The sequence below is a fragment of the Lissotriton vulgaris genome, chromosome 1_1, assembly GCF_964263255.1.
Source record: "Lissotriton vulgaris chromosome 1_1, aLisVul1.2, whole genome shotgun sequence".
In the NCBI taxonomy this organism is placed as follows: Eukaryota; Metazoa; Chordata; class Amphibia; order Caudata; family Salamandridae; genus Lissotriton; species Lissotriton vulgaris.
Window position 1 is genome coordinate 438334233 of NC_141685.1, and position 26743 is coordinate 438360975.

Genomic DNA, 26743 nt, shown 5'->3' on the forward strand with positions numbered 1-26743 from the left:
TTAATACATTTAATTTGAAAAAGGAACAAAATGAGGGGTTTCATTTTTCCATAGAAATTTTATATATATATATATATATATATATATATATATATATATATATATATATATATATATATATTCACTGAAAAAACCATAGGTTTCCCACCAGTTATAGTTAGGAATTAGCATTTAAAAAACCTATTAAATTCACTGAAAAAAACAATAGGTTTCACACCAGTTATAGTTAGGTGGAAATTTTACTAGCATAAAACCATTGAAATTCCCACGTTATAGTTAGTTGGACTCACTATAACTTGCGCGTGCAATGCACTGCTGATGACGTCACATATTACATCACTCATGACATGGTCAGTGACATCACTCATGACATCACTGATGACATCTCAAATGACATCACTGATGACATCATCCAGTGAATGTGTATCTTTCTGAAAAATAAATATTTTTTATATATGTATATCTAAAGGTTGATGGAAGAATAAATGGGTAAATAAATGTCTAAATGATGTTTTTTTTGTGTAAAATTGATTGGTTAACTGACTTATTAAATGTATCTTAGTGAATACATATATCAGCGAGTAATGTTTAAATATTTAAATATCTGTATCTGTGTCTCACTTTGTGTATAAGTGGCTGCATGGGTTGGTGAGTAGCTACATGAGTGTGTATGTGGGTTATTAGTTGTTTTTTTGAGTATCAGTATCAGTGTCTGTATGGTTCGGTGGGGAATATTACTTAGAGCACAGATGCATGACTGAGTGACTCACTATTTGTATGTATTTTGAAGACAGCATTTGTGCAAGGCTGTATGGGTGGATGATTGTGTGTATGGGTGGGTTAGTGAGTATGTGTTTTTATAACTGATTGTTTAAGTGAGTAAATATGTTTCCGTTTCTGTAGAAGTATGTGTAGTGGTGTGTATATAGCAATATAATCAAGTAAATGGTTTTTTGATAGTTTATTTGCATGTGTGAATTTGTGTGTGAGTAACTATATGGATGAGTATTAGTCTGTAACAGGATGTATAGGTGTATGAGTACATATGATGAGTAAGTACATGCATGAGTGACTATATAGAACTGTTGGTGAATGAGTGGATGTGTATGTAGATGTTGGAATTACCTAATAAGTTGTTGTAATTGGTATTGGTTTCTCCTTTTTTAAGAAAATGTTAGTTTCTATTTTTGAATATGTGTGTCAAAGGTTATTTTATGCTGATAGGAGGTCTGCCACTTTGTCACAAGGATGTTGTCATCAGTGATGTCATTTGAGATGTCATCAGTGATGTCATGAGTGATGTCACTGACCATGTCATGAGTGATGTAATATGTGACATCATCAGCAGTGCATTGTGGCCACGCGAGTTATAGTTAGCACAACTAACTATAACCGAGGAATTTCTATGCTTTTGTACGAGTGTGGAAGTAATGGCGGCGACTTACCGGCGTCTTCAGTAGTATCAGCCGGGCGCTCGTCCGTAACTCCTCCTCTTTCTGGTCCGTGTTCAGCAGTGCTCCCGGTAAACATAGATTAAAGCTCCGAGCCAAAATGCCGAGCATGTGAAAATAGTAGACGCACACTAATGTACAATGTCCCAGGACTGGGAAGATGTAAAATCATTAGCAAATTCATCACATGCACGACACCCTATGTAGTGTATTGCCTGGTCTGTCCCTGCAGATTAAAGTATATTGGGAGGACTATTAACAATGTGAAACTCCGTATTTTGGAGCACCAACGAGCTATCGCAAACAAGGATGTCACATACCCCGTGGCCCGACATTTTGCCAGTGCACATGGGAGCAATAGGGAGCAGCTACGGTACTATGGCATCGATCATGTACCATTAAACCCTCGAGGGGGCGATAGACTGTTGAGCCTCCGGAGATTAGAATCTCTGTACATTATTGATTTGCAGACAAAGAGTCCCCTAGGGTTGAATGTAGGGGAAGAACTTACTGTCCATCTAGGAAAGTGATCCTCTAGTATCTCATGTCTTCTGTGTGACATCCTGATCTATACACTCAACTGACTGAGGGACATGGAAATGTGTGCTTAAAAAATGCTTAAGGAATGCTTAAATTGTCTCTACCACCCGTCATGAGTTGTTTCCTCAAGTCTCTGATAGGATGTGATTCATCATCGATTTTCATTGCTATGTCCTGTGATTATTATTAACTATTATCTGTTATTCTATTCTCTATTGCTTTTAATACAGTTGCCTATCCATTATATGTATTTGGAGGTCCTTATCTCTGTTATGATCAAATGACACAAGAATGTAGCCAGCTACATATTATTTATTATTTATGAGAAGGTTATCTTTGGCCTTATCTAGTCCAAATGTTTCGTAACTTATTAGTGGTAGTTATCTCCGGCTGGAGACACTCACGGTTCTGTAATGAACAAAAATTAGATTCGGGGCAATGCGGATTCACAGCTGTATTCTAAGACGTCCCCCCGGAATTGATTGTTTATATCGTAGCAATATTGGGTGCTTTGTTTTAAGGGCGCGGGTTTGGTAACTATGCCAGTCTTATGCCGATACACGGCAAGATCATAGTTTTGACTGGCAGTGGATGTTGCCCAATTGTGATGTTCGCATGTTTAATAGGGATTTTTCCCAAACTGCAACATCGCTCTCATGTATGATGTACCATTAGATAATGGCCGCCACGTTTTACCAGCGCTCTTTAACGCAATGTGAATGTATTAGAGTATAGTCCGTCTTCACTTTACTGCAGTGAAGGCGCACACAAAAAGAGCCGCGCGCAGCATAATGTTGACACTGAAGAAGGACTTTGTCTGAAACGCGTTTGTCTACATCACTGTTGCTGCTGGTGAAATAAAAACTTTGCCACCTACCTGGAGTGCTTAAATCCTTTTCAAGAATCGAAATCGATTACTGAGCCTGCATATATATATATACATATACATCAAAACAATTCCCTTGCAGGCATAGAGTGATGCATGAAATATGCAAAAAAGAATGAGAGAACTCTGGGTAGTTCCCAGAGTTCTCTCATTCTTTTTTGTAAATGCAAATATAAATGATTCAATATTTGAAAATCAGTGCACATAAAAAAGGACAAATGTGGTTATATCAGATGTTATACCAATAACAAATGGGGTTAGCAGCACTGTGTTTTTATAAAAATGGAAATCCTTTTACTGACAGATCACCCACTATGGTTTTGTAAATTTGCACGACGTATATACCGGTTAAAACATATAAACTACATGTCCCATAAAGCTTATGGGCTTGTATCGGTTAATTTGTACAGGAAATGATGTAATGACCTTTTCAAACGTATGTAAACCACTAGCAATTCATTGTTTGTAAGTTACCGTGATCAAGCAGCGGCTGCTGCGAAACGCTTAGGCTTTTTGTTTGTCTTGCCGAGTGAACTGATGGAAATATAAAGTTAAGAATTAAAAAGAAACTTTGCTGAAACGAAATCCTTTGGTGAGTGCGACCCGTCTTTTCCTGGTTTCCAGGAGTTTTGTGAATAATTAACGGCGTGGTCCTGCCGTTGGAAACCGCACCGCCAAGAGATCGCCGGTTAGCAGGGCAATCGGACTACTATGTTAAATATATATATATATATATGTATATATATATATATATATATATATATATATATATATATATATATATATATATATATATATATATACACACATATATATATATATATATATATATATATCTTCTATTTGCACACCCTTGGTCATACCTATCCTTTTCTTTCTTTGTGGCTTTCAACAGGTGTGACCGAGAAAGAGTTATGAGAGTTACATTATACCCCTGTGATGTTAAGCAGATGATAGAATGGGTAGGTCATATGGTTCGGAATGTTAAATACTTATGTCTGTAGAATAGAGTAAGGGAGTTTGTGAATTTTGTATGTGCATTCTCTTGTTACAGCAGAATTTAAAGAATTTCTTTAAGTGTGTGCAACATTGGAACCACAGTCTAAATGTGGAAGCAGTATTTCTTTACAGGTAGAAAGCAATCATGAGATGATATGTCTACATATGCCTATATAGTACATTCAGTGAGAGTAAGGTACGAGAGTATTCATTATCTCTTCCATGTGTCATCACAGATCTCCCTGGCAGCAGTTCCCTTCCTATACTTCCCTCACTTGATCATTTCACTGATCTGTGCTATTATAGCATTACAGACTTGGGACTATCCATGGTTGGACCATTCTGAGCATCAAACCAATCCTGAGGATTTAACGCCTTGACAAGTAGTCACCTAGATGCAAAACCACAGAAAAAAAGGAAAGACCATACATATCCCACTAAATAAACTAGGATTTGAATTCTCCAGTACTCAGTTGGTACCTATAGTGAGGAAATTATTAAAGCCCTAAACCGGTGTAGTTAATTTTCCAGTCTTTAATTGGCACTTTCTGCAACAAAATTATTAAACTACTGCACAGGTGTAACTATCAATGTATCTGCTGTTACGCAGAGTATTAACTGCATTGTGTGTTATACAATGTGGTCATTCCACTAATCAATAACAATGCTACATTAAAACATTGTTAAATATTATATAATTGATGCAGTCGTTGGTAATACCCAAGAAAGGATTGGAATTCATAGTTCATAACAGGTTGCACCTGATAGGTAGCATACTCATGTGAGGTCATCTTAGCACTCCAGAATATTATGTTTGCACAATATGTGACTCACACACACACACACACTTTGGGTAAACCGACCATTGTACTCTTCTAGCACTGATCTGTGAAATTCTGCTCACATTGAGGCTGACAAACACAAATTAACATCACAGCCCCATAGCAGCAATTCTCAAGCACAATTACCATGTAAATTACACACCACAAATCTGACTGTGTGCACGAGGTTCAATATCTCAGCAAAGTAAAGAGCCCACATGCTACCATCTCCCTTGTAGACAGGTTTAATATTAATGTAGCAGAGCAGACTAATACATCTTGATGCTACACGTTTAAGGACTAGATGTATGGATTACTTGCCACGTCAATGCTTACATTTCTTTTAGGAGCAGGAGTCATCTCTCTTACTCATTGCTCTCCCGTTAGTCCAAAATTTCAGACACTAACCACTGTTCACCATTGCTCACTGGCAAAATATGCAAAACGTCTCAAAGGGCCGTCTCACTTGGTGAAGCTTTATTCTGAAGTAGAACCATCTCCCTCAGGTCTATCACGCTCATCTCCAAGAAAAGCAGATCCCCATTAGCCTCCAATTACACACGTCAGTGAAAGAAGACAGCTTCATCCCCTGTGCGTCAGCCAACCAATATACCCTCTTCCAGGCTAGGGGCAATCCACTGACCCCGTGATGAAGCGCAACTCTACAAATTGGCAATGAAGTAAGTCAGCAAATCAGGAATTGTTCAACTTGATCACTATCAGTGATGGCCTTGTGTCAGATCCTGCTCTCATTATGTCTTGCTGATGACCTTGCATGTTGTCCCAACTACACATACAGTCATGATGCTGAGGACAGGCTATCATTCAAGATAAGTTAGAGTCTGCTGCATTCACTCCATTTTGCCCTTTGCCTCTGTGGCAGGTACTGCCTATTCTTGCTGTTGCATGTTGTGTCCACAGAAATAAATTAGCAAACTTCGCTACTAAAGTAGGGCTATGATGATGGATTTAATAGCATCTTATGTCAACCAACTAATCAGGGCAAAGTGCAACCTTCCCTTGTTTCTGTACTTGCTCCAAAGGTCTCTGGGACACACCTGACTAGGGCTTGCTTCTTCACTACAACATGCAGCCATGCACTCCTCCCTTTCACATATGTACACAGGAGAAGGAGTCCTGGCAGAAAATCTGTGATGGACCTCTCATCAGCATGCCAGATTTCACCTAACATATTATTATTATTACACTAGTTCTAGGGCACCGGTTGCAGACGGCTTCGAAAAGGGTGCAATATTTATTACCCCCAATATATTAAGACTTAGTTAGTATAAGAATTCCTTCAGTATGATAAAAACCAACTAGCTGCGATATTAGTCCTCAAAATTGGACATAACATGCAAATTGTTATCATTATTGCACATCTCCTTATTTACTGTGCATTTTTCCCTGGGTACCCATCGACAGAGTTGGCCTGCCGAAATTTACCATGAGATAAAATGTATGTGAGAGTGTGGGGCTGCCTGCACTACCCGGAATTGTGATATGTGTGGGGACAGGAGGTACCACACATAACGCACTTAATTGCCCCACTGTAACCGGGGACGCCAAATAAAAAAAGCTACAACAATCACTGAAGTAGTCTCCAGGCACCCACTTTATCATTTTTTAATTGTCAGGTCCATCGAAAATAATTATGCGTTTAAGAGCAAAAAACACATGGAATGCTTTTTTACAAATGAAGGTGGTCATGATGACAGATTGACATGTACTCACATTTGTCGGCAGGCTCTTTCGGCCGCCTCCCAGGTAGCATTCCGTAGTGAGGTTAGAAAGTAGCAGTGCTTATCTTTAAGAGTCCATCCCCAGGGGCATTTTGTTGCATGTGTGCCCTTTTAAAAAAAAAAAATAAGGTTGACTATAAACATCACAATGAGACACAAAACCTGGGCACACATATAATTATCAACAGTACATAAAGTAATAAGTGAATGTAGTCGACACCGGATGTATATGTTGCAGACTTTTATGCGTGTGGATGATCTTAAAATAGACAAACGCCAGCCGACACATGTTTCGTCAAAGGACAGTGCCTACGCCTCTTTAGGGCTTTTAGAGCGTCATACTGGTATCGGAAGTCCAGTGATAATTCCAAACCTGAAGCGGGTAAAATATATGTAGAGAGTTAGGTATGGAAAGTGGAGAGACGGGCGGGTGCGTCCGAGACCACAGAGGAATCTGTAAAAGCAGCACTCCTCCTGTCATCGTCTCGTCGGTAAGAGTAAAACCGAGGATAAACATCACAATATTCCAAAAACATACAACATAACATATTCTACAGCTGTCTATCAGTGGATGAGCAACTAAAGAGTGATAGAACACCACACCACTCACGAGGGTACCTCTTGATGTGGTGAAAAAACAGACAGAAAGTAAAGGAAAACCAAAGGTAGGTTAAGTAAGAACCCTCACTCACCACCTAGTGGTGACATGCTTCATCACTGGGTTCCCACTGGAAAGACCTAGCGTCTTTCCAGTGTGCTACAACGCCTGTTTTGCAGCGGAGCTGGTTGTTGTGAGTGTTGAGGGTGCAGACAGGAAAAACCAGATTGTGCTAAGTGAGTGCAAATAATTAAAAAGTGCGTAGTAGTGACAGTAAACTAATTTATTCAAGGTCCAACTAGCAGTGGTTAAAAACAATTTGAAGTGGAAACATAGGGTGAGTCTCAGTAATTAAAGACACCTAGTCCACTGAGTGAAAAAATGGTCGACATGTTTCTGCTATGGGTGAGCCCGAGTCGCTCAGCTTTCGTCAGGACCAAAGGACAGTGATCCTCCGGTGGTATGCACGCACTAAGGTGCACCCAGCCATGAGGAATAATGTGTGAAAAAGGTTAAAATCTCAGGAAAATTGTTCCAAATTATTTACGGCTTAGAGCCGGTTATGACCCGGGTAGCAAGTCGCTGCGGTCTGTACTTTCCGAGGACGACAGTCTCTCCTCATGGGCAAACGCGGTGGAGGGAAACCTTCACGTCGCGTATATTTCCGCAGACGACTACCCGCCTAGGACCTAATTTAGTCCACACCGCAGCCCGGAAGAACTGCCGGGCTGCGGTGTGGACTAAATTAGGTCCTAGGCGGGTAGTCGTCTGCGGAAATATACGCAACGTGAAGGTTTCCCTCCACCGCGTTTGCCCATGAGGAGAGACTGTCATCCTCGGAAAGTACAGACCGCAGCGACTTGCTGCCCGGGTCATAACCGGCTCTAAGCCGTAAATAATTTGGAACAATTTTCCTGAGATTTTAACCTTTTTCACACATTATTCCTCACGGCTGGGTGCACCTTAGTGCGTGCATACCACCGGAGGATCACTGTCCTTTGGTCCCGACGAAAGCTGAGCGACTCGGGCTCACCGATAGCAGAAACATGTCGACCATTTTTTCACTCAGTGGACTAGGTGTCTTTAATTACTGAGACTCACCCTATGTTTCCACTTCAAATTGTTTTTAACCAGTGCTAGTTGGACCTTGAATAAATTAGTTTACTTTCACTACTATGCACTTTTTAATTATTTGCACTCACTTAGCACAATCTGGTTTTTCCTGTCTGCACCCTCAACACTCACAACAACCAGCTCCGCTGCAAAACAGGCGTTGTAGCACACTGGAAAGACGCTAGGTCTTTCCAGTGGGAACCCAGTGATGAAGCATGTCACCACTAGGTGGTGAGTGAGGGTTCTTACTTAACCAACCTTTGGTTTTCCTTTACTTTATGTCTGTTTTTTCACCACATCAAGAGGTACCCTCGTGAGTGGTGTGGTGTTCTATCACTCTTTAGTTGTTTATATAATCATTCCTTTGGGGTAAGAGAGTGATCTGTTATACCCTTACTCTCCTTTTGTTTATAAGTGAAGAGGTATCAGTGGATGAGATCATGAGTCCTAAATGGTGCCTGGGGAAGCCGGTCCCCTACGGTTCGCAGTCCTAAAGCGGTAATAACCATAAGGCATACAGATATAGAGTTGTGCCATGATGGCAGCCAACCCTGTTTGAAGCAAGTCACAAACTAGGACAGGTCTGTTTTTTTCTGGAAGCCCATTGTTGGTATTGCATAGCTTTTACATATAACATTTTGACATTTCTGGATAACATACAATGCATTAGTGTAATTTTGCATTGTCAAGTGCGCTGACATTTCGAATGAGGTATTAAAATGTAATTTTTCACTTTTCAGGTACCGCATATATATGTCATAGCAAAATTACACCGGCGTCAGGGAAATGTTTGTAATCTTCAAAGTGATGCAAAATTACACATGCAAAACTTATATAGTACAGCCTCAAGTTCTAGCCCTTTTCAAGCACACACTTTGAGAGACAATGTTAGTAATGCAGAATTTAGATGCCGACTCAAAGTGATCATTTGCTTCAAAAGTAATGGACAAATGAAAATATACTTTGTCATTAGGTATAACGGATGGAGAGTTCTGGTATCTATCTATATCTGATTTGCAATTTTCGTAGGAGTGCTACTGAACATTTACAGCCTGGTAGATTCCCAGTGTCCAGATAAAACCGGATGTATAATTTATTAAATTTTTTCAATTTTTTGACAAATCACATTAACTTCTAATGTTGTAGCCTATGTGGCATTAGTTAAGGTGTTGGATTTAGCCCCCAAGCTAAGACTGTATAACCCAAAATGACTGGAGGAATTGGGAAATTACTTCTAAGAACAATAAACAACACTTCAATGCAGTACATATTTTGCAGTCCCAGGCAGTTTTTTGAAAGGATGGAAGAATACTCTTTAGACCCCTTTAAGTCTCTGATTTCAAAATGTGTGTATCCATAAACAAAAATGGCACATCCCAATGTACAGAATGGTATATTGTCTTAGTTACAAGACTAATTTACTCCACAGGGTCCAGTGCAAAGAGCAATTGGAAGTGAACTAAAACAGTCCTTTGAGAGTGGTGAAATGGCTTGAGTCATTTCTGTATGAAGTTTATTCTAATTTTATTCATTTACTTATTTGCTTTATTGTTTTATGGTTTATGCTAATGTAGTCCAATTCACTGTGACCAAAATAACATAGGATCTCTCCGAAAGGATAATCTGCAAGTTTATGCAGGTGTTCTGCATGACACTTTCTAGTTTTCATCTTAAGCATGCAGTAACAATCATTCAAGAAGTTCAATTATTTGTGCACAAACAGTTTTGATCGCCAATTTTGGCACTATATCAAATTTATTGTAAACAGGCACAGAGTGTTGCCTGCACCGTGTACAGATAGAACAAACAGCGTTAATTTTTGACATAGAGGAGGCTCTGTTTACCATCTTGGCGCTGCTGGGTACTTGGGTCTCTACATTTCCCACGCTGGAGTCTCGCAGCGGACGGTCGCGCCGAGTGTTCCCGTGCACTGGTTGGGACAGTGGGGACCAGCTGTCAGCTGTCTGCGTGTGCGACTGTGATAGAAACTGCACTTCAACCCTCATTGGGATAATTCCATGGTACTAAAGGAATGGACAATCAGGGATTAGTCAAATCAGTTTTCCACAATCAGTTTAAATGGCGCCAATCATCATTTGCGCTAATCAGCTGCTATTTTTAGCACCAGAGATGTAAAGAACCTCATTAATATTCGTGGTGGTGGTGCAGCATATTCTTTCAGTTCCTACCGATTCATTAACCACTATTTATCACATTAAAGTCATTGAAGAGTTTGAATAGTCTAAGAGGGCACAGGCTAAAAGACATCTTTCTAAATGTAGACCAGCTACTTGTGCCTAATCTGTTCAAACGATGCAATATTATTATATCAAGTGTGAGAGAAAGTAGAAGAAAATGAAAATGTGCAGTTTCTTAGTTCTCAATGAATCCGTATTCCTGTGTATGCTGTAATGTACTAGAGTAGCGAGTATGATTTAAAATGCACTAGATAGAGAGCACAACAATCTATCTGCTATTTCCGGAGAACTGCTTGAATAAGCGTCTGAAAAGTGCATGCATACACAAATCCCTCACAAGTGTCCCTCGCAGGTATTGAGCATTCAGAAATAGATTCACTTGTTGTAACCTGGAGAGTTAATTACCTAATCCTGATAATAATGTTAATGATAGTAACGATGTTTTCATAGATGTTCCACCACTACACTGCCCTCACTACGTCAGTGGGTCAATGCAGCACATGCTATACATCGAGGATTCAAACGAAATGTGATTTACAGCAAGTGTTCCAAAAACACATATTCAAATATTATTACAGGGCAAAGTTCAACTTCCAGTTTATTATTACAGTAGAGTGTAACTAGCATGAGAACAATATTTCACTCGTTTATTACAAGAGTGCAAAGGTCGAATTGCATGTTACTGCCACAGTACTTTTTAAATGACTTTTGGAAACAATACTTAATATCTCATAGATTTTATTTCTGAATCGGTGTATGGAAGAAAACACGGAGGTCACACTCACCCATTTTTGATTCTATCTTACTGCACAGATTTACCCCCAGTGTTCTGATTATAGTCCAATGCATTTGTTTAGAAGTATTTGACAAAAAACAATTCAATAAACCATAGATGCAAATGCAAAGATTGTAAGACACTATTTATTACCGTTGTTCATGGAGGGTATCAACATCTTAATCTACATCATGACCTATTTGGTGCCTTTGCCTCTTGTGAATCATGGCCCCTTCCACACTCAACACTTGTAATAAATAGCACATTACACTCCGCCCATCTCTAATCTATGTATAGACGTACATACTTTTATAGTTTTTTTCTCACACAAGTGTGCAAAAGGCAACACATGTCAATACACTTTGGCATTTGTATGCCTTTGAAATTGCTTTTTTGTTTCTTTGTTAGAGTCTCATTGAACAGATACATTTGTTTTCAAAAATACAATTTTGAAGATTTGGATAGCCTTGTTTTCTTGAAGACATCCAGTACCACAAGGGCAGAAGTTAACAGTTTTTAGAGGTTTAGTGGAAGTGATGGTATAGCAGTTAACATGATTGAAGTAATAAGATGATGAGATGAATCAGTCTTTTTTCTGCTGTAAGGTGGTCAACAATAAGGTCTGTAGATAAAGGCCTTTGTGTAGTCTAATGAGATTCTTGATCCCTTCCAAGCAGGCTTTAGGCCAAGCATGAACACCAAACTGGTAGCGATCGCTGCCCTAGATGATCTTCACAGGTTAAATGATGTTGAGGGGCTGGGAGCCTTAGTGCAGCTTTTGATACGACTGACCATAACATCCTACATACATTGTAAGGGTGCGGTATCATCGGTCCAGCATTAGCTTGGATAATAGACTTTCCAACCCAATATCAGCAGATGATCCTGCTTTATCCCTTTTCTTCTGAGCCAACAAATATTGAATGTTAATCTTCCCCAAAATTCAGACAAAAGATCTTAACTGGCTATCATTCTTCGACCCACCTCGTATTGCTGCCCACAAGTCTGCAATCTTGGAATACATCTTTATTCAAATCTCGTACTTGACTCCCACATATCCAATGTGTCCAAAACCTGTTTCTTTCACCTAAAAACCTTAAAGAAAATCTTCTAATTTTTAAATAAGGTGCTCCGAGCTCAGGATGGTGTCACTTTGATACAATCGTGAATGGACTATGGGAATGCCGCACTCTTGGATGCTCCTAAAAGCCTAATCTCCTGTTTGCAGTTTATTCTAAATGCTGCTTATAACTGAAAATAAACAGGTGTTTCCCTGGGGAGGAATGAAGTTCCTAAGTCAGGGACAAATAGATAAGTTGTACTAAATAATTCAAAGGCAACTATACATGTTGTTATCATTGACATAAATCACTACTAAATGAGGGGACTCCTAATATATGACCAAAAAGACCCAAAATATAATTACATGTCGCACATTTATTGTATGAAAACACAAATAATAAATATATATAGATATCAATCCATATACACAATATATATTCTGTGTTTCTTCTGAAACATACCATCCACACCAATACTCATATAGATCTTAATCTTACAGTCATACATCCTCTTTCATTCCTCTTTACTACATGAGACATCATAATAAATTATCTCAATATACATGTATAATGATAACATGCTTTTCTATTTTCAATAGAGTTCAAAACTTGGAAAACTAATCAGGAAATGTCTTGTATATGAGGTTGACGTCGTTCTGCAATAAACAATATTGAAATTGTATGTTACATTCATTTATTATTTATCATAGCTGTGTGGTCTCATTATGTAGTAAAGAGGAATGAGTGAGGATGTATGACTGTTTGATTGTGTTAATGCCAGATATGTGTGGAGCCATTAATGGCTCCACACATATCTGGCATTTAGATGGTTTAGATGGATTTAGATGGTTTAGTTGAATTGATTACTTTATTGTTTCTCTTCCTGTTTCATTGTTTCTGGGCTGATCTTCCCTGATCTCATTTTCATCGAGTTTTCACTGAATATTATGCAGTTCAGAATTAGCGGGCTGCTGCCTACAGGGGTGACAAGGATCGGTACTAAGAGTACAAACAGGCCCCTTTTATCTTGTCTAGTTGGCCGGATGGGCCTAGGGACCCTGGATGGGGCTGGCTGCACTAGGGCCTAGCCTGGATTCCTCAGCACCACCCCGGCAATAACCTTGATTTGCGGCCGCTAATACCGCTATGACGCCCTATCAGCTCGTGATGCTGGAGTTGTTGTGGTGCGATATGGCGAATGTAGAAACCAAATTATTTAAATTAAGCTGGTCCAGTTGAGTCTCTGTGGAGCTGCTTTTCCTGCAGGTGGCTCTATGTATCAAAAGACCCAATTGCGCATAGCAGAGAGAGGTGGCAGGCAAGCAGGATGATAAGTTGGCAAATGGGCCCGGGGTAGTGTCGCCATAGTGCTGCTGGTTGCAGAGTGCTTTATGAGTGATGTAATATGTGATGTAGGAAGCATTGCATGGCAAGGACCCGAGTTCAAGTTACCTCTTGGCCTGCTCCCTGAGCCTTATTAGGCCCCTCGACCCTCATCCCCCAGGGTGGAATGCCATATAAAAGGGCAGGGGGCTAGGCAGCCCCCCTTCCAAGCCTTATTAGCCGCCTGCGAGCACATCTACCGGGGCTGAATGACATTAACAAGGGGAGGGAGCCAAGCAGCCCCCCTCACAAGTCTTTTAAGACCCTGGTAACCCCATCTCCCAGGGCCACTTAACATAGTAAAGGGGAGAGGGGCTGCATGGTCCTCCTCCCTGAGCCTATTGTGGCCCCGGGGAACTCCATCCCCGGGTTCCATTTTAATTATTGGTGGCTGCCCGGGGGCTGCCCAGGGCATCCATCAAGCAGCATGTTGGGGCTGCAAGGGGGAAACCCAGGGCCCCACAGCCTCAGACAGTTGCTTGCATGCTATGGAAGCAATATCCCTGATTTCCTACTTGCAAGAGCGTAGGCAGAGAAACAGAAGTCTCCAACCCACCCGGAGAGAGCATTTTTCCAATCTCTCGCTGCCTGGGAGCAGACATGCCTTTCCTGCCTGCACTTCTGCAGGCAGGGAAGGCATGTGTTCTCCCACCCAGAAGGAGATTTAAAAATGCTGCTTCCTGGCAGAAGCAAGAATATTTTCCTCTATCCGCGCTCCTGAGGTTGGGAAACTACTCTGTCCCAGGGGTGGGCTTCCCAGGAAAGAGTAATGGAGCCAGCCTCGGGTATTGTGTCCCAGGGGGCCTTTTGAGGTTTGTAAACGGTGGTGTAACAAAGGCCCCTGCAGTGACGAGGCCCAGAGCTCCAGGGGAGCCCCTCAGCGCAGTATCCTGGCCTGAGAGCTCCCGAGTAAGTCTAGAAGGGGGTCTGTTGGACTTGGCCCTTTTTTCAGGGTTATCCCCAAACGTTTTGCTTTTTCTTCCTATTTTTTCCTTACCTGTTGTTGTTAGTTTAAGGACTCTGGGCACTTTACTACTGCTATTCAGTGCTAAAGTGCATTGGCTCTCTGTGTAAATTGTTATTATGATTGGTTCTCCCTGATTGGCATATTTGATTTACTTGTCAGTCCCTAGTAAAGAGAACTGAGTGTGCCGGGCTGGTAAATCAGATACTACTAGTGGGCCTGCAGCACTGATTGTGCCACCCACATGAGTAGTTCTGATACGGTAACTCAGACCTGCCACTGCAGTGTCTGTGTGCAGTTCCTAACTGCAATGTCGACTTGGCAAGTGCACCCACTTCCCAGGCCCTAACCTTCCTTTTTCTTACATATAGGACACCCCTATGGTAGGCCCAAGGTCCCCCCTGGGCAGGGTGCAGTGTATTTGAAAGGTAGGACATGTACTGGTGTGTGTAACATGTCCTGATAGTGAAATTCTTAGATTTCGTTTTTCACTATTGTAAGGCTATCAGTCCCCATAGGAAAACATGGGAGTTCATTTATACATCTTATAAATATAACTTACCATTGGTACCAGATAGGAAAATAACGTTTAGTATGCCGGAACTCAGAATCTAAAGATGCATCTTTTAGGAAAGGTGATTTTTACATTCTGTGTTTGGAAATACCATTAGGAGTCCTAACTTTAGGACTTCTTAATGCCTTCTGTGAATACCGAAAGTCTCAAAGTTAGGATTTTTCTCAGTTTAGGAGTAGTAAAGTTAGGAGTCCTAACTTTACTATTCCTAAACTGAGAAAAATTCCTAAAGCATAGCTCACCTGTGTACAGCGGAACGGTCGCATTGCATCCATGAAGGTCTAACGTACCGATAAATCTCTTTGATTTTCAACGCTTCTCATCACTGCGGCTGTTTGGCTTGGTGAATTTTGGTGCAACAACAGGTACTTTGCAATAAATCACGCATCCATAGTTTTATATGGACTCAGCTGCTAAAACCTTTTGAATGTCATTTTTCTTAATACTTATATGTTAGATTTTTGTAGTTTGGGTCTTCTTAAAGTTTAGATAAAGATCATTTATTTTTCTAAACAGTGTAGTGTCCATTTGTGGTGTTATCACTGTGTTACTGTGAGTGTTGGTACAAGTACTTTACACATTGCTTTTGGGATAAGAGTGTCTGCTCGTGCCAAGCTACCAAGGAGGTGAGCAGGAGTTATCTAAAGTGTGTATCCCCCTTACCTTGACTACAGCAAGGGTCCATATTTGGACAAAGGTACCTACCTCTGCCAACTAGAGAGCCCCATTTCTACAAGGGTCCCGCCATGTACTTTGCAAGGGGGTCCCCTCCCTGCAGTTTCCTAACCTGAGAGCTCCTGAGTAACTCAGAAATGGGGCCCCTCCATGTACTTTGCAAGGGTGCCCCCTTAAGTTTCATTACATCACAGCTTGGGAAGGGAGGCTGGGCAGCCCCCCTCCCCTTCATTTAAATCTTGCTCCGTGGATGGGGTCCTGCAGCTTTTTAGAGGCTTGGGGAGGGGGTACATATATATATGTATATATATAAGCATCATCTATATTGTTCAATGATTCAGACAGTATTCATAAGAAGGAATCAGGCAGCCACATCAGCTAGAGGTAAAGCTGAGGTCGCAGAAAAGCTCCTTCCGCAGACAACTTGAAGTTGCCATATTGGATTGTCCCAGAATGCTCTGCAGGAAGGTTGAGACTGAAGTGATGGGATCATGTGGCACCCAAGGATTGGCCAGGAGGGCCTAGCTTCTAGAAATGTTTACCCCACCCCCTTAAACACCCTTGCCAAACTAGAAGCAGATAGGAAGACACTGGACCTGGTAGCGATGGTAGTGAAAGAATGCCCAGCTGGACGGAGAAGCCACCTGATGCCCCTACAAGGATGGACTGTGGACTTTGACTGCTGACACACATGCAAGACACCCAGGAGGCCATGGGGCCTGGAAGTGTGTCAGGGAGGGTGTTCTGCCTGCTGGCTGTTGAGGGGCTGTGAAGGATGCCTCTGAAGCAGGAAATAACCTCAGGAGGATAAGTCTGGTGCAGGGTGCCCTGATAACACATACACCATCAAAAGCACCCTTCGAAGGCCAGATGGCCTGGAGACGATGCTCCAGGTGGCTAGGCCTGGTCCAAGGAGCAAAATGAGCCAATATTTGGCATATTGGCACTACAGGGTTTAAGATACAGCCTGGTCCTCTGGGGGGTATGGAGGGTTTAAGCAAAGAACGACTTATGTGGCATTTTGCTGTCTTTCCTTAAGTATTTCCCCGGGGAGGACTAAGACTCTGGGTGTCAGCGCATATTCAATAAGTTGTTTTGATGGAAGGAGGTGTGAATGAGCCCTCTCCCCATAGCACAATTTTAGCCCAGGGACCACCATCGCATCCAGGGACCAATCATCAAAGCATGCCCTGAGAACTCTATACTCAAGGACCGCAATGAATTCTCCTGTTGGGGTGCATTGCCTGGTCCCCTGTTCCTGTGTCTAGGTGGGTTGAGCGTGCCAGCCTCTTATCTTCAGCCTCTAATTTCCAAACCCACGAGCAGCACGGACTGGGGGAGTGCACTGCTCCCTTGCATGGGTAGGAGAAAAAGAGAAACTGCTCCTCTGGGGTGCGGGGGTGGGGTGGAGTGGCAGAAAAAGAGATGTGCTGGATCTCGCGTGCCGCACAGAAGGTGTGCAGACTTACAGGGAGTGGCCTGGGACTATGGGGGCCTTTGGGTTTTGCCCCCCCCCCGCTGCAGCCCTTAATAACAACCCAGGCTTTGGATGTCCCTAGTGGGACTAGGGTACCTAAAAATAAAAAAGGTAGAGAAAAAATGTTACATTGTGGGAGGCTGCATTAAGGAGACTTTGGCCACTCATTAAGAATTCAACCCCTGGAGCACTTAGCTATCCATAAGTAACCCTGGGCATAATACTACACTATGCTAACAGAACATGCAAAGTTTGTACTAATTCGCTAGTGTAGCAGCTAAATCAACAACATCCTCATATGCTTTGAAAAAGCAATTTTACATGCTTAAAAGCATATAACTAATTCACAAAAGTGAACTTTTACAATACAAACATCAGGCAATGAGAGAGCTGATGATTTTGGGGTCCCCCCTAACCTAGGGGGAGGACCAAGCAGATGCTTTGAACACAAAGAGCATAAACAAAAAGCACATTTTGTTGAGCTTCAGTGGTGGTCCCATCCTCTCAGGACCACCCCAAGCACAGTTATTGGCAAAAAACAATCCCAACCAAAGGCCCTGCAAAGCATTATGGGACGAGATTAGCAGTGGGCAGTGAATATTATAGTATCCGATATCAAAATAATTCTACAAAGAGCTGGAGTTCACCTAGTCGTTACTAGATGTCCCTCACGAGTCCATGGGTTCTGTAGTGCAGGGACTCCTGGAATAGGGCTACAGCTGCATTAGTATCTTAGTACAAGTAGAACAAGCATTTGCAATGCACTAGGTCTCGCAGTTGCGAGAGTTTCAGCTATTGGCATTGTAAATGACAATGCTTTTTATTTATGCATTTGAAAACCTGCAAGCTGTGCGTAAACAAGCACTTTGTACTTATAGTCCTTGCTTACGAGAAGCAAGGCTGCCAGTCTCTTTTACTGCCAGCCTTGCTTCTCGTAAGTAAGGACTATACGTACAAAGTGCGTGTTTATGCACCGCTTGCAGGTTTTAAAACAAATGAATAAATATGGTTTACCAGAGCATACATTTATTGGTCAAACGCTGTGTATGAAACACTCAGGCAGGACAATTTATTGACTGTGTACAGAATACTCCCTCTTGCCAGAAAAGGGCAGTGAACTGAGGGAAGAAAAGAGTGTGAAAGTTAAGAAAGGAAGAACAGAATATTGAGTAGAAATTTAAGAAAATACAGACAAAGGGTATTGAAGAGGAGGAGAACAGAAGTGGAATTGTGAAAGGTGGACCAAAGAGAATAGAAGCAGAGGGAGGCTACAAAGAATGACAATGCGAAGTGGAAGAGGAGTGAGGAGTGAAAGGAGGTAGAGTTGGAAAGATGTGGAGAGCAGAAGATATTAGGGCAGATAGGGACAGAGGGAAAGAGTATCATAGAGGACAGATGCAAAGGTCAGAATTGAATTGGACAGTGAGCCAGTAAGAAGCAAAAGGAAAAGACCATTAGCGAAAGAAGAGAGGATATTAAACTAAGAAAGAGGAAGGAAATGGAGCAAGAAAGAAACAGAGAACAGCAGGTGAGTGAGATAGCCGCGGGCGATATTTAGTACAAAAAGTCAGGACTAAGTTTGTCCTCAGCACGGTTTAATGGACAGAGAACATTTAGGCAGTAGTAGTGATTGTCTTGGTTCCCTGCATCACCCTGTTTCACCACCTGCCCCCTTCGATCCACACTAATTGAGCTACACTACCTCTCCCGCTTCTCTCCTGTGCACTCACTCCTGCCAGCAGAGGATACATGTGTTCCCTATTTCCTCAGGCCGTGCCAGCTCTTGGGCTTGAGCCTGTTTGCCAGATGAGAATGTTTATCCTCTTTCTAAATACTTATAAGGTCCCAAAGGTCATACCGATTGCATTGTTGACGTCTGTAAAACATAGAAAGGGGGCGAAGGGGCTCATTCTAGGAGAAGTGAGGCGGTGGAGGGACTGATCACTGACATAGTTTGGAAACTGTAACCCCTGCGAGTATGAAGGAATCTGAAGCCGCTGTGATCCTCGCCTCTCCAGCAGCCACTGAAGAGTTTAATAACTTGTTCTAGCTCACGCCTGACAAGGCGGGAGTACGATTTTGAAAGGTGTCTGCACTTCAAACCGAGCCTTTGTGGAAAATAGATGTTGTTTAATAATGTATGCATTTACTAATGTATGTGCTTACCAACGTGACAGCAGAAACAGCACAACACAACAATGAGAGGGGGTGGGGCAGAGAGGGGGAAAGTGAGATGGAGTATGTGCCAGAGGGGCAGAGATAGGGAGGGGGTAGAGAGAGGCAGAGTTGTAAAGGGCGAGAAAGAGAGCCAGAGGGATGGACAGAGATGGGGAGAGAGCGAGAAAAGAGGCAGTTGTGAGTGATTGAGAGAGAAAGGGGCAGACAATGTATGTGGGAAGAACAACAAGAGATAAAGAAGCAAGGAGAGAAGAAGACAGTGCGGGGGAGAAGGAGAGAACAGAGAGCAAGAGAGAGGAAGAGAGAGAGCGAGAGACCTAAATGGAGAAGCAGGCAGAAAGAGAGAGCGTAAGAGACAGACAGAAAGGAAGAAAGAGCAAGGGAGAGCGAGAGATGGGCGGAAAGAGAGAGGCAGACAGAAAGGAAGGGCGAGAGACAGTACTCGCCACTTAACGTGGCTTCTGAGATGCTTGTGGGGTAAGGAGGAACGTGGCTGGGACTGAAAGTGCCTTCCACATCCCTCATTCTCGCTGCGGAAGACCTCTCGGTACATTTCACAGACTACACCGCTTACTCTGGCCCAAAATGGTGCTTAATTCAAGAGTATGTGAAAGCATGTACTTACACATGGTACCTCCCCTTAAAAATCCATCCACCAGGGTGGTGCACGCACCTTGCCTCGCTGTTTGTCCAGCAGCTTGCTTCCAACCAGAGACAGGCTGTGACCCTACTGCCTTGATACATGGTCTATAGGGTCCGTGTCAGCTGCTTTCACCTTAAAAATGATGTGTTAGAGGCTGCTGTGTGGAGACAAGCAGAGGTGTTAACACAAAATCCACACCCCTGCACTTTAACCAGGTCACGAATCACCTCAACCAACACTAGGAGCCACTAACCGCTGGGGTCATGGACAGGAAACGGGGCTCAACATTACCCTGCTCTCTCTAAAAGAAGTGCTTCAAAGCACTCCCTCTGCTCTGTAATCCATTATCTTTGCTGTGATAGTGTCTGCTTTCACCTTAAAAACGATGCGTTAAAGGCTGCTGTGTGGAGACAAGCAGAGGTGTGTAACACAAAATCCACACCGGTTGCACTTTGTCAGGAGCCACCTGAACCAGCACTAGCAGCCACTAACCGCTGGGGTCATGGACAGGAAATAGGGCTCAACATTACCTTGTTCTCTCTAAAAAAAAGTGCTTCGAAGCACTCCCGCTGCTCTGTAATCGCACGTGCGTGTTGTGCTGAAACGCCGCGAGCATAAGACACACCACATGCGTGCACATCTCCTGTCCGGGCAGGCATGGTAAACAGGAGACAGTGAGGGAAGAAAAATGCTTCCCTTCCAATCAAAAGCACGTACGTTTTGACGTGCACCAATGAAAAGCATGGTTGGAGCTTCCACCCCGCTTCCAAAGCAAATCTGAAGACAATAGTCTTGCAAGCGAGCAGCGCATTTGTTGCATCGATAGGCGAGACCTAAAAACCTAAAAACGATTTTATGATGTATGTTTTTAATTTCTGTGCTTTATTTATTTATTTATTTTATTTATATAGCGACTGGATCACCCCTGTAGGGGTATCTTTGCGCTTGCGGACATGTAGAAAAGAGCTCATACTGAGTGGGGCGTCTAGAACCAGAATGTTTTCAGAGACTTTCTAAAGTGGAGATGATCGGTGCACTGCCTCAGTGTAAGCGGGAGCGAGTTCCAGTTCTGTGGGGCAAGGTAAGACAAAGCCTTTCCCTGGTCCTAGTCTTGTTAATACGAGGAACTTTAAGAAGGGATTTAGAGCTGGATCGCAGGTCTCTAAGGGGAATGTATTGGTTGAGCTTTTCTGTAAGATATGTTGGCCCTGTGCCATATACTGCTTTATGGACAATGCAACAAACCTTGAATTTTATTCGCTTGCACACCGGCAGTCAATGCAGCTACCACAGCAACGGACTTAACGAGGATCTATAGGAGGCATTCAGTACCAACCTCGCTGCTGTGTTTTGAACTACCTGCAAGTGATCTAGCAAGACCTCATTGGCCGATATCAGTAGAGCATTGCAGTAGTTAAAGCGACTCAAGACTAACGTCTGAATGAGAGTCTTCCGTGTATGGCTGGGAGAAATGGGAATACTCGTCTAAGCAGACTCAAAACATGAAAGCATGAGCTTACTGTATGAGATACCTGCTCCTTCATATTTAGACTCTGCTCAATGTGCACCCCTAGGTTCTTTACTGATGTCTTCGAGGCGGGGGGACACCCAGCTTGTCAGGCCACCACTCTGGTGTCCACAGCAGTGTGGCCTCTCCAAAAAGCATGATCTCTGTTTTTATTGCATTTAATTGGAGATAGTTGGTACACACCCACTGAGATATTGCTAGCATGCCGGCAGAGAAATTAATCTGGGCTGTTGTGGAGGACTTGTCAAAGGAGAAGGTAAGCTGGGTGTCATCCGCGTAGGATATTGGTACAAATCCATATGTCCTCATGATATTGGCCAAAGGAGCTATATACATATTAAATAAGGTAGGGCTTAGGCAGGATCACTGTGTCACTCTCTTGGTCAACTTCTTGGGCTTAGACCTGTAAGGTCCCAGATTAACTGTCTGGGAACAGTCAGAAAGGAAGCTAGTCATCCACCGCAAGGCCTCTCCTTTTATCCCAGATTCCTCTAATCTCCTGAGCAGAATTTGGTGGTCGACAGTGACGAACGCCGTCGAGAGTTCTAATAGTACCTGTAGAGATGAATTGTCCTCTATCTAGTGCTAGCCTGATGTTTTCCGTAACTGCCACTAGGGCTGCCTCTGTGCTGAGTTTTGGCCTGAAGTCTGATTGTGACACACCCAGGCAATCTGATGCTTTGACATGGGCTGATAAATGCTTGTTGGTGTGCTTTTCCAGAATTTTGCTCAGGAGCGGTAGGAGGGATATAAGTCGTAGATTTGACAGATCTTTCAAAGAAGCCTTGGAGTTTTTGCGTAGTGGAATGACCTGCGCTGCCTTCCTTTCAGATAGTAAATGACCTTTCTTAAATGACGCGTGCAGAAGAGAGCAGATAGGAGCAGACAGTTGTTTTGCTAGGCCAGTTTGCAAAGTGGTGGAAAAAGGGGTGTGGCCTCCAACCACCTCTCAGCAATCCCACTGTGTGGGGCGTACTGGGGTAACAGGTGGGCTAGATGGCTCCCAAGAACCCCCAGCAGGGAAGGGCACTTCATCCCCCAACCAACAGTGCACCAGTAGGTGCGTTTTCACAGTAGTGGAGTCAGGGGGCAGGGCCTCCGGCGAGCTGTTGACTTCCTTTTTTATATCTTAGGAAAGGGGGATGTGTGGACCCCCTTTACTTGACCCTTTTGGGCCTTGGGGTCCCCATCTCCGGGGCCTGAGCCATTTTATATTTTATTTCATAAAATAAAAAGGGAGGGGATCATGCGGCACCCCTCCAGAGGCTGATTTCGGCCCTGGGTACCCCATCCCCCAGGCCTAGGTCTATATCTCTTTTTAAAGGGAAGGGAGCCTGTTCGGATCTCCTTCCCAGGCTGATTTAAGCCATGGGGGACCCCAACCCCGGGCCTGAACATTTTTTTATCCGTTTTATTTCTTTTCAAGGTAGGGTGGCAGAGTGGCAACCCTCCCATGCCATTTTCGGCCCTGGGGACCCCATCCCCCAGGGCAAGGTTATTTCTTTTTTATTTATATTCTTTTAAGGGAGGGGGGCCGCGCGCCCCCCTCGTAGACCTTTTTCGGCCTCGCGGACACCATCCCCGGGGCATGGCTGGATGGTCAGGGACTGCAGGGGAGCCTGAAGGCCCCCGCGGTCCAGGCTGGCTCACACCTTCTGCGAGAGCCGGCATGACTTATTACCCCCAGGGAGCTGCTGCCAACACTTACTGGTTTGAAGTGTTGGCAGTCAATCATATCGCAGGCTCGAGATCGGGAGGATTTGCAGATCCTCCGTGGCCATATTTGTATATCTCAGAAATCTTTAAATTTCTCAGGAACTACTGCACAGATTAACTCATTTAACAAAAACAGTGCACTCTGGACCAAGAGCTACCATTCTGCCAAATTTGGTGTAATTCAGTTCAGCAGTTCGGGCTGTAACTGTGTCAACAGTTTCCTATGGAAATGAAGCATTTTGGGGACTCCCCCTTTTTCTCAGCCACCGCTTGACGAATCATCCCTAAACTTTCAACACAGCAGCTGACTAGACCGCCCCATTTGTTTTGAAAATGTTGCAAATATTCGCCAAACAACGACAAAGATATTGGCAAATCAATACATGCTTTTCCTAAGGAAACGATAGATAGATAGATAGATAGATAGATAGATAGATAGATAGATAGATAGATAGATAGATAGATAGATAGATAAACAGACAGACAGACAGACAGACAGACAGATAGACCCAGACTAAAAGTACTTTTCCTTTAAAAAAAAACACTGACTGCACAATGATTCATTGAGTGTTGTTTTTGCACAAAAGTGACTGGGGTTACTAGCTCTCACTACCTCCCCTACGTCGACCTTAGGCTGCTCTGCTTCTGTACTGTACCCTGAGGGAGTCAAGTGGGGAGAGGATGTAGCCTTACGACTAGAGCGGATGACCTCGAAGCTGGGGAACCGGGTTCGAGTTCCGGCAACGACACTCAATGTCCTGTGATTCTGGGCAAATCACTTAATCTCCCCGTGCCTAACAAAAAAAATGAATGTGTCCCTCTGTAACGAAACCGGTGCTCATGTAAAACGATCTGATACCGGATATCTTCTGGTCTAGTTTGCACTTTATAAAACTCTACAACAACAAAAAAGTGCTACAAGGGGGCACTTGGCTGAAGGACTCACCTCCTTCACAACTAATAACCTATTTTCCTTCATAAACAAGTTATTTAGGAAACACCTGGAAACTAAGTTATTCAAATGCAACTTCAACTGAGCTTAACACATGTCAGACTTTAGTCTGAAGAATACACAATATGATTCACAGCTATATAAGTACATGTTGGTGAACACCCACAAATGTGAGAGCTGGTTTGTGTTCACTAAATGTTTGCAAGTAATTTCCCAGTATGAAGAGTTTTATAGTCACTCCTGTAAAGAACAGGGGAAATGTATGTTCACAGTGGGATAATGGAAGGAACACCCCAATATTGGCCGGGGTGTTGGGCAGGAGGTTTCTCCGAGGATAAAAATAAGTTCCCAGTGGAAAAACTAGCGCTCTTAAGCCATGACATTTCTACACGCAAAAATTTATATTTTATAAGTGGAGATTGCTACCCATGTTACTTCTCCCAGGAAACCGAGACAGTCACACCACTCAACTGCGGTAAGGGTATCAAAGTAAAATTCCATTTCAGCCAGGAATTTTTAGCATATGGGTCTCTGCAGAAAGATAAAATGTATTACACTGTTTTAAAAGCATATTTCTTTACTAAGCGTTTGCTCCGTGTAACGATCTAACTGCCAGATTCATGAAAAACATATTTTGCGAATTTTAAATTGCGATTAATACCGAATCGCAATTTAGAATTCGCATAATGGGATTCATGTAAATGTGCGAGAAAAGCTGATAGCGATTATTCTGAAATCGCAGAAAAATCGCAAAATCGGTCAAATCCCGTGTTGAAATTGCGATCTCGCTATTAGCGAGATCGCAAATTGCAATCTCGCTAATAGCGAGATCGCAAAAACGGGATGTCGCATTTCGAGCACTGTGATGACATCACAACCAGGAAGCAGGCAGTTCCCTCCCTCATTCTGAATACTGAGGCAGAATTGGAAGCAGCACTGCTCAGAGCTCCACTCCAACCACCTCCAGTTATTGTATTTGGATACTGCAGACTTCAGCAATGTCACAGGAAGCAGCAGGGCCCATTGACACAGGGAGAAAGCGCAAAATTAAATTCTCCGAACAGGAGCTGGAACATCTCATCGAGGGAGTCTGTAAAGACCATGATAGACTGTTTGGGAAGGACTCCAGGAGGGTGCCAGAGGCCGAGAAACGGCGACTGTGGTTGCGCATCGGCGCAAAAGTGAACTCTGTTGGAGTCACACAGAGATCAATTGACGATCTCAAAAAGAGGTGGTACGACCTCCGAGGTCGTGCCAAGGAGAGGGTGGCCGAGAGGCTGGGTGAGCGCCTTGCAACAGGAGGGGGAGAGCCTACAGTCCCTCCCAACACCCCATATGAGGATCGTGTTGAGGACACATTGCAACCTGAGGCATGCATGGGGGTAACCCGGCTGGACTCCTCCCGACCTACCCAAGACAGCCAAGGTAAGTGCCATGAGACTACGACCCTGTCCCCTAACAATGGCCATGACCCTATAGCTACCCATAAGAAACCCCAGTCATGCAGCCCATGCACACCAGAATATCCCTATTGCATTGTGGGACATGTAGTCTGACCACAATTTACAAAAAGTCCCATACAGCCAGGCATGTCCCAATGTAGTCAATGCAACAGCCAGTCAGGGAATGGTAGCCAGCATGCATGTAGCAACCTTCCATGTGAAAGATACATGTAATTAATCAACGTCCACTTTCCATCACAGGTGGCGCTGATAACACCAGCAGCGAGAGTGAGGGGCTGCAAATTGATGAAACACATGAGGATCCTGAGGGTGGGGAAGATACATCCACACAACCAGCTCCATCTGGCCAAGCACCAGTGCCAGCAGGCGTACCACCACCTGCAACACCAGCTACAACAGGCGCACCACCATTGTCAGCTGTGAGACCCATGCCAGTGGCATTGTTAACACCAGCAGCCGCAAGACCACCGACACAACGCACACCTACTGTGCCCACCCAGCCCAGCAGGCAGGTCAGGGAGCGGCGCCAAAGTTCACCACGCACCGGCAGGAGGGGGATGAGTGTGCGTGTGCCAGGGCTCTCAATAGAGCGCCGCATACTGCGCGTCCACCAATTAAAGGCACGACACCTTGCAGCAATACACCTGCAGCTGCACAATACAGGCAGGAATGTGGGCCATCTGTCCGACCGGATGGACCGAATGACCACAGCTATGGAGGCAAACACTGCGGCCATGGTTAGCCAGCGAAACCTCACCCGCCGCTGCCACCGCCAGCTCCTCACACGCCTCTCGGCGTACACGCGCTCCAATTATTTAATTGGCAACGCGACTTCCCAGCTGTCCCGTAGATCATTGGCCATGCAACTCCAGATGGTCCAATGCTGTCAGGACGTGGCACGGGCACTCGAGCAGGTAACCACTGCTGTTCAGGCTCTGCAGCCAACTGGCCACGGCCATGCAGGAGGGGATGACACAAGTGAGGGGACATCTAGTCACAGCAGCCT

General features: G+C 43.6%; 1 protein-coding gene across 1 annotated transcript in view; it reads right to left on the reverse strand.

The window, feature by feature from the left end:
- LOC147747319 (FRAS1-related extracellular matrix protein 1-like) overlaps window positions 1-26743 on the reverse strand; it is a 1022199-nt gene that overhangs the window by 29068 nt on the left and 966388 nt on the right. Inside the window, exons 31-32 of the mRNA XM_086953165.1 lie at window positions 9995-10174; window positions 6432-6547 (exon numbers count right to left, since the gene is read on the reverse strand). Of these exons, the coding sequence (XP_086809291.1) occupies window positions 6432-6547; window positions 9995-10174 (296 nt within the window). The remainder of the gene's footprint in view (window positions 1-6431; window positions 6548-9994; window positions 10175-26743) is intronic.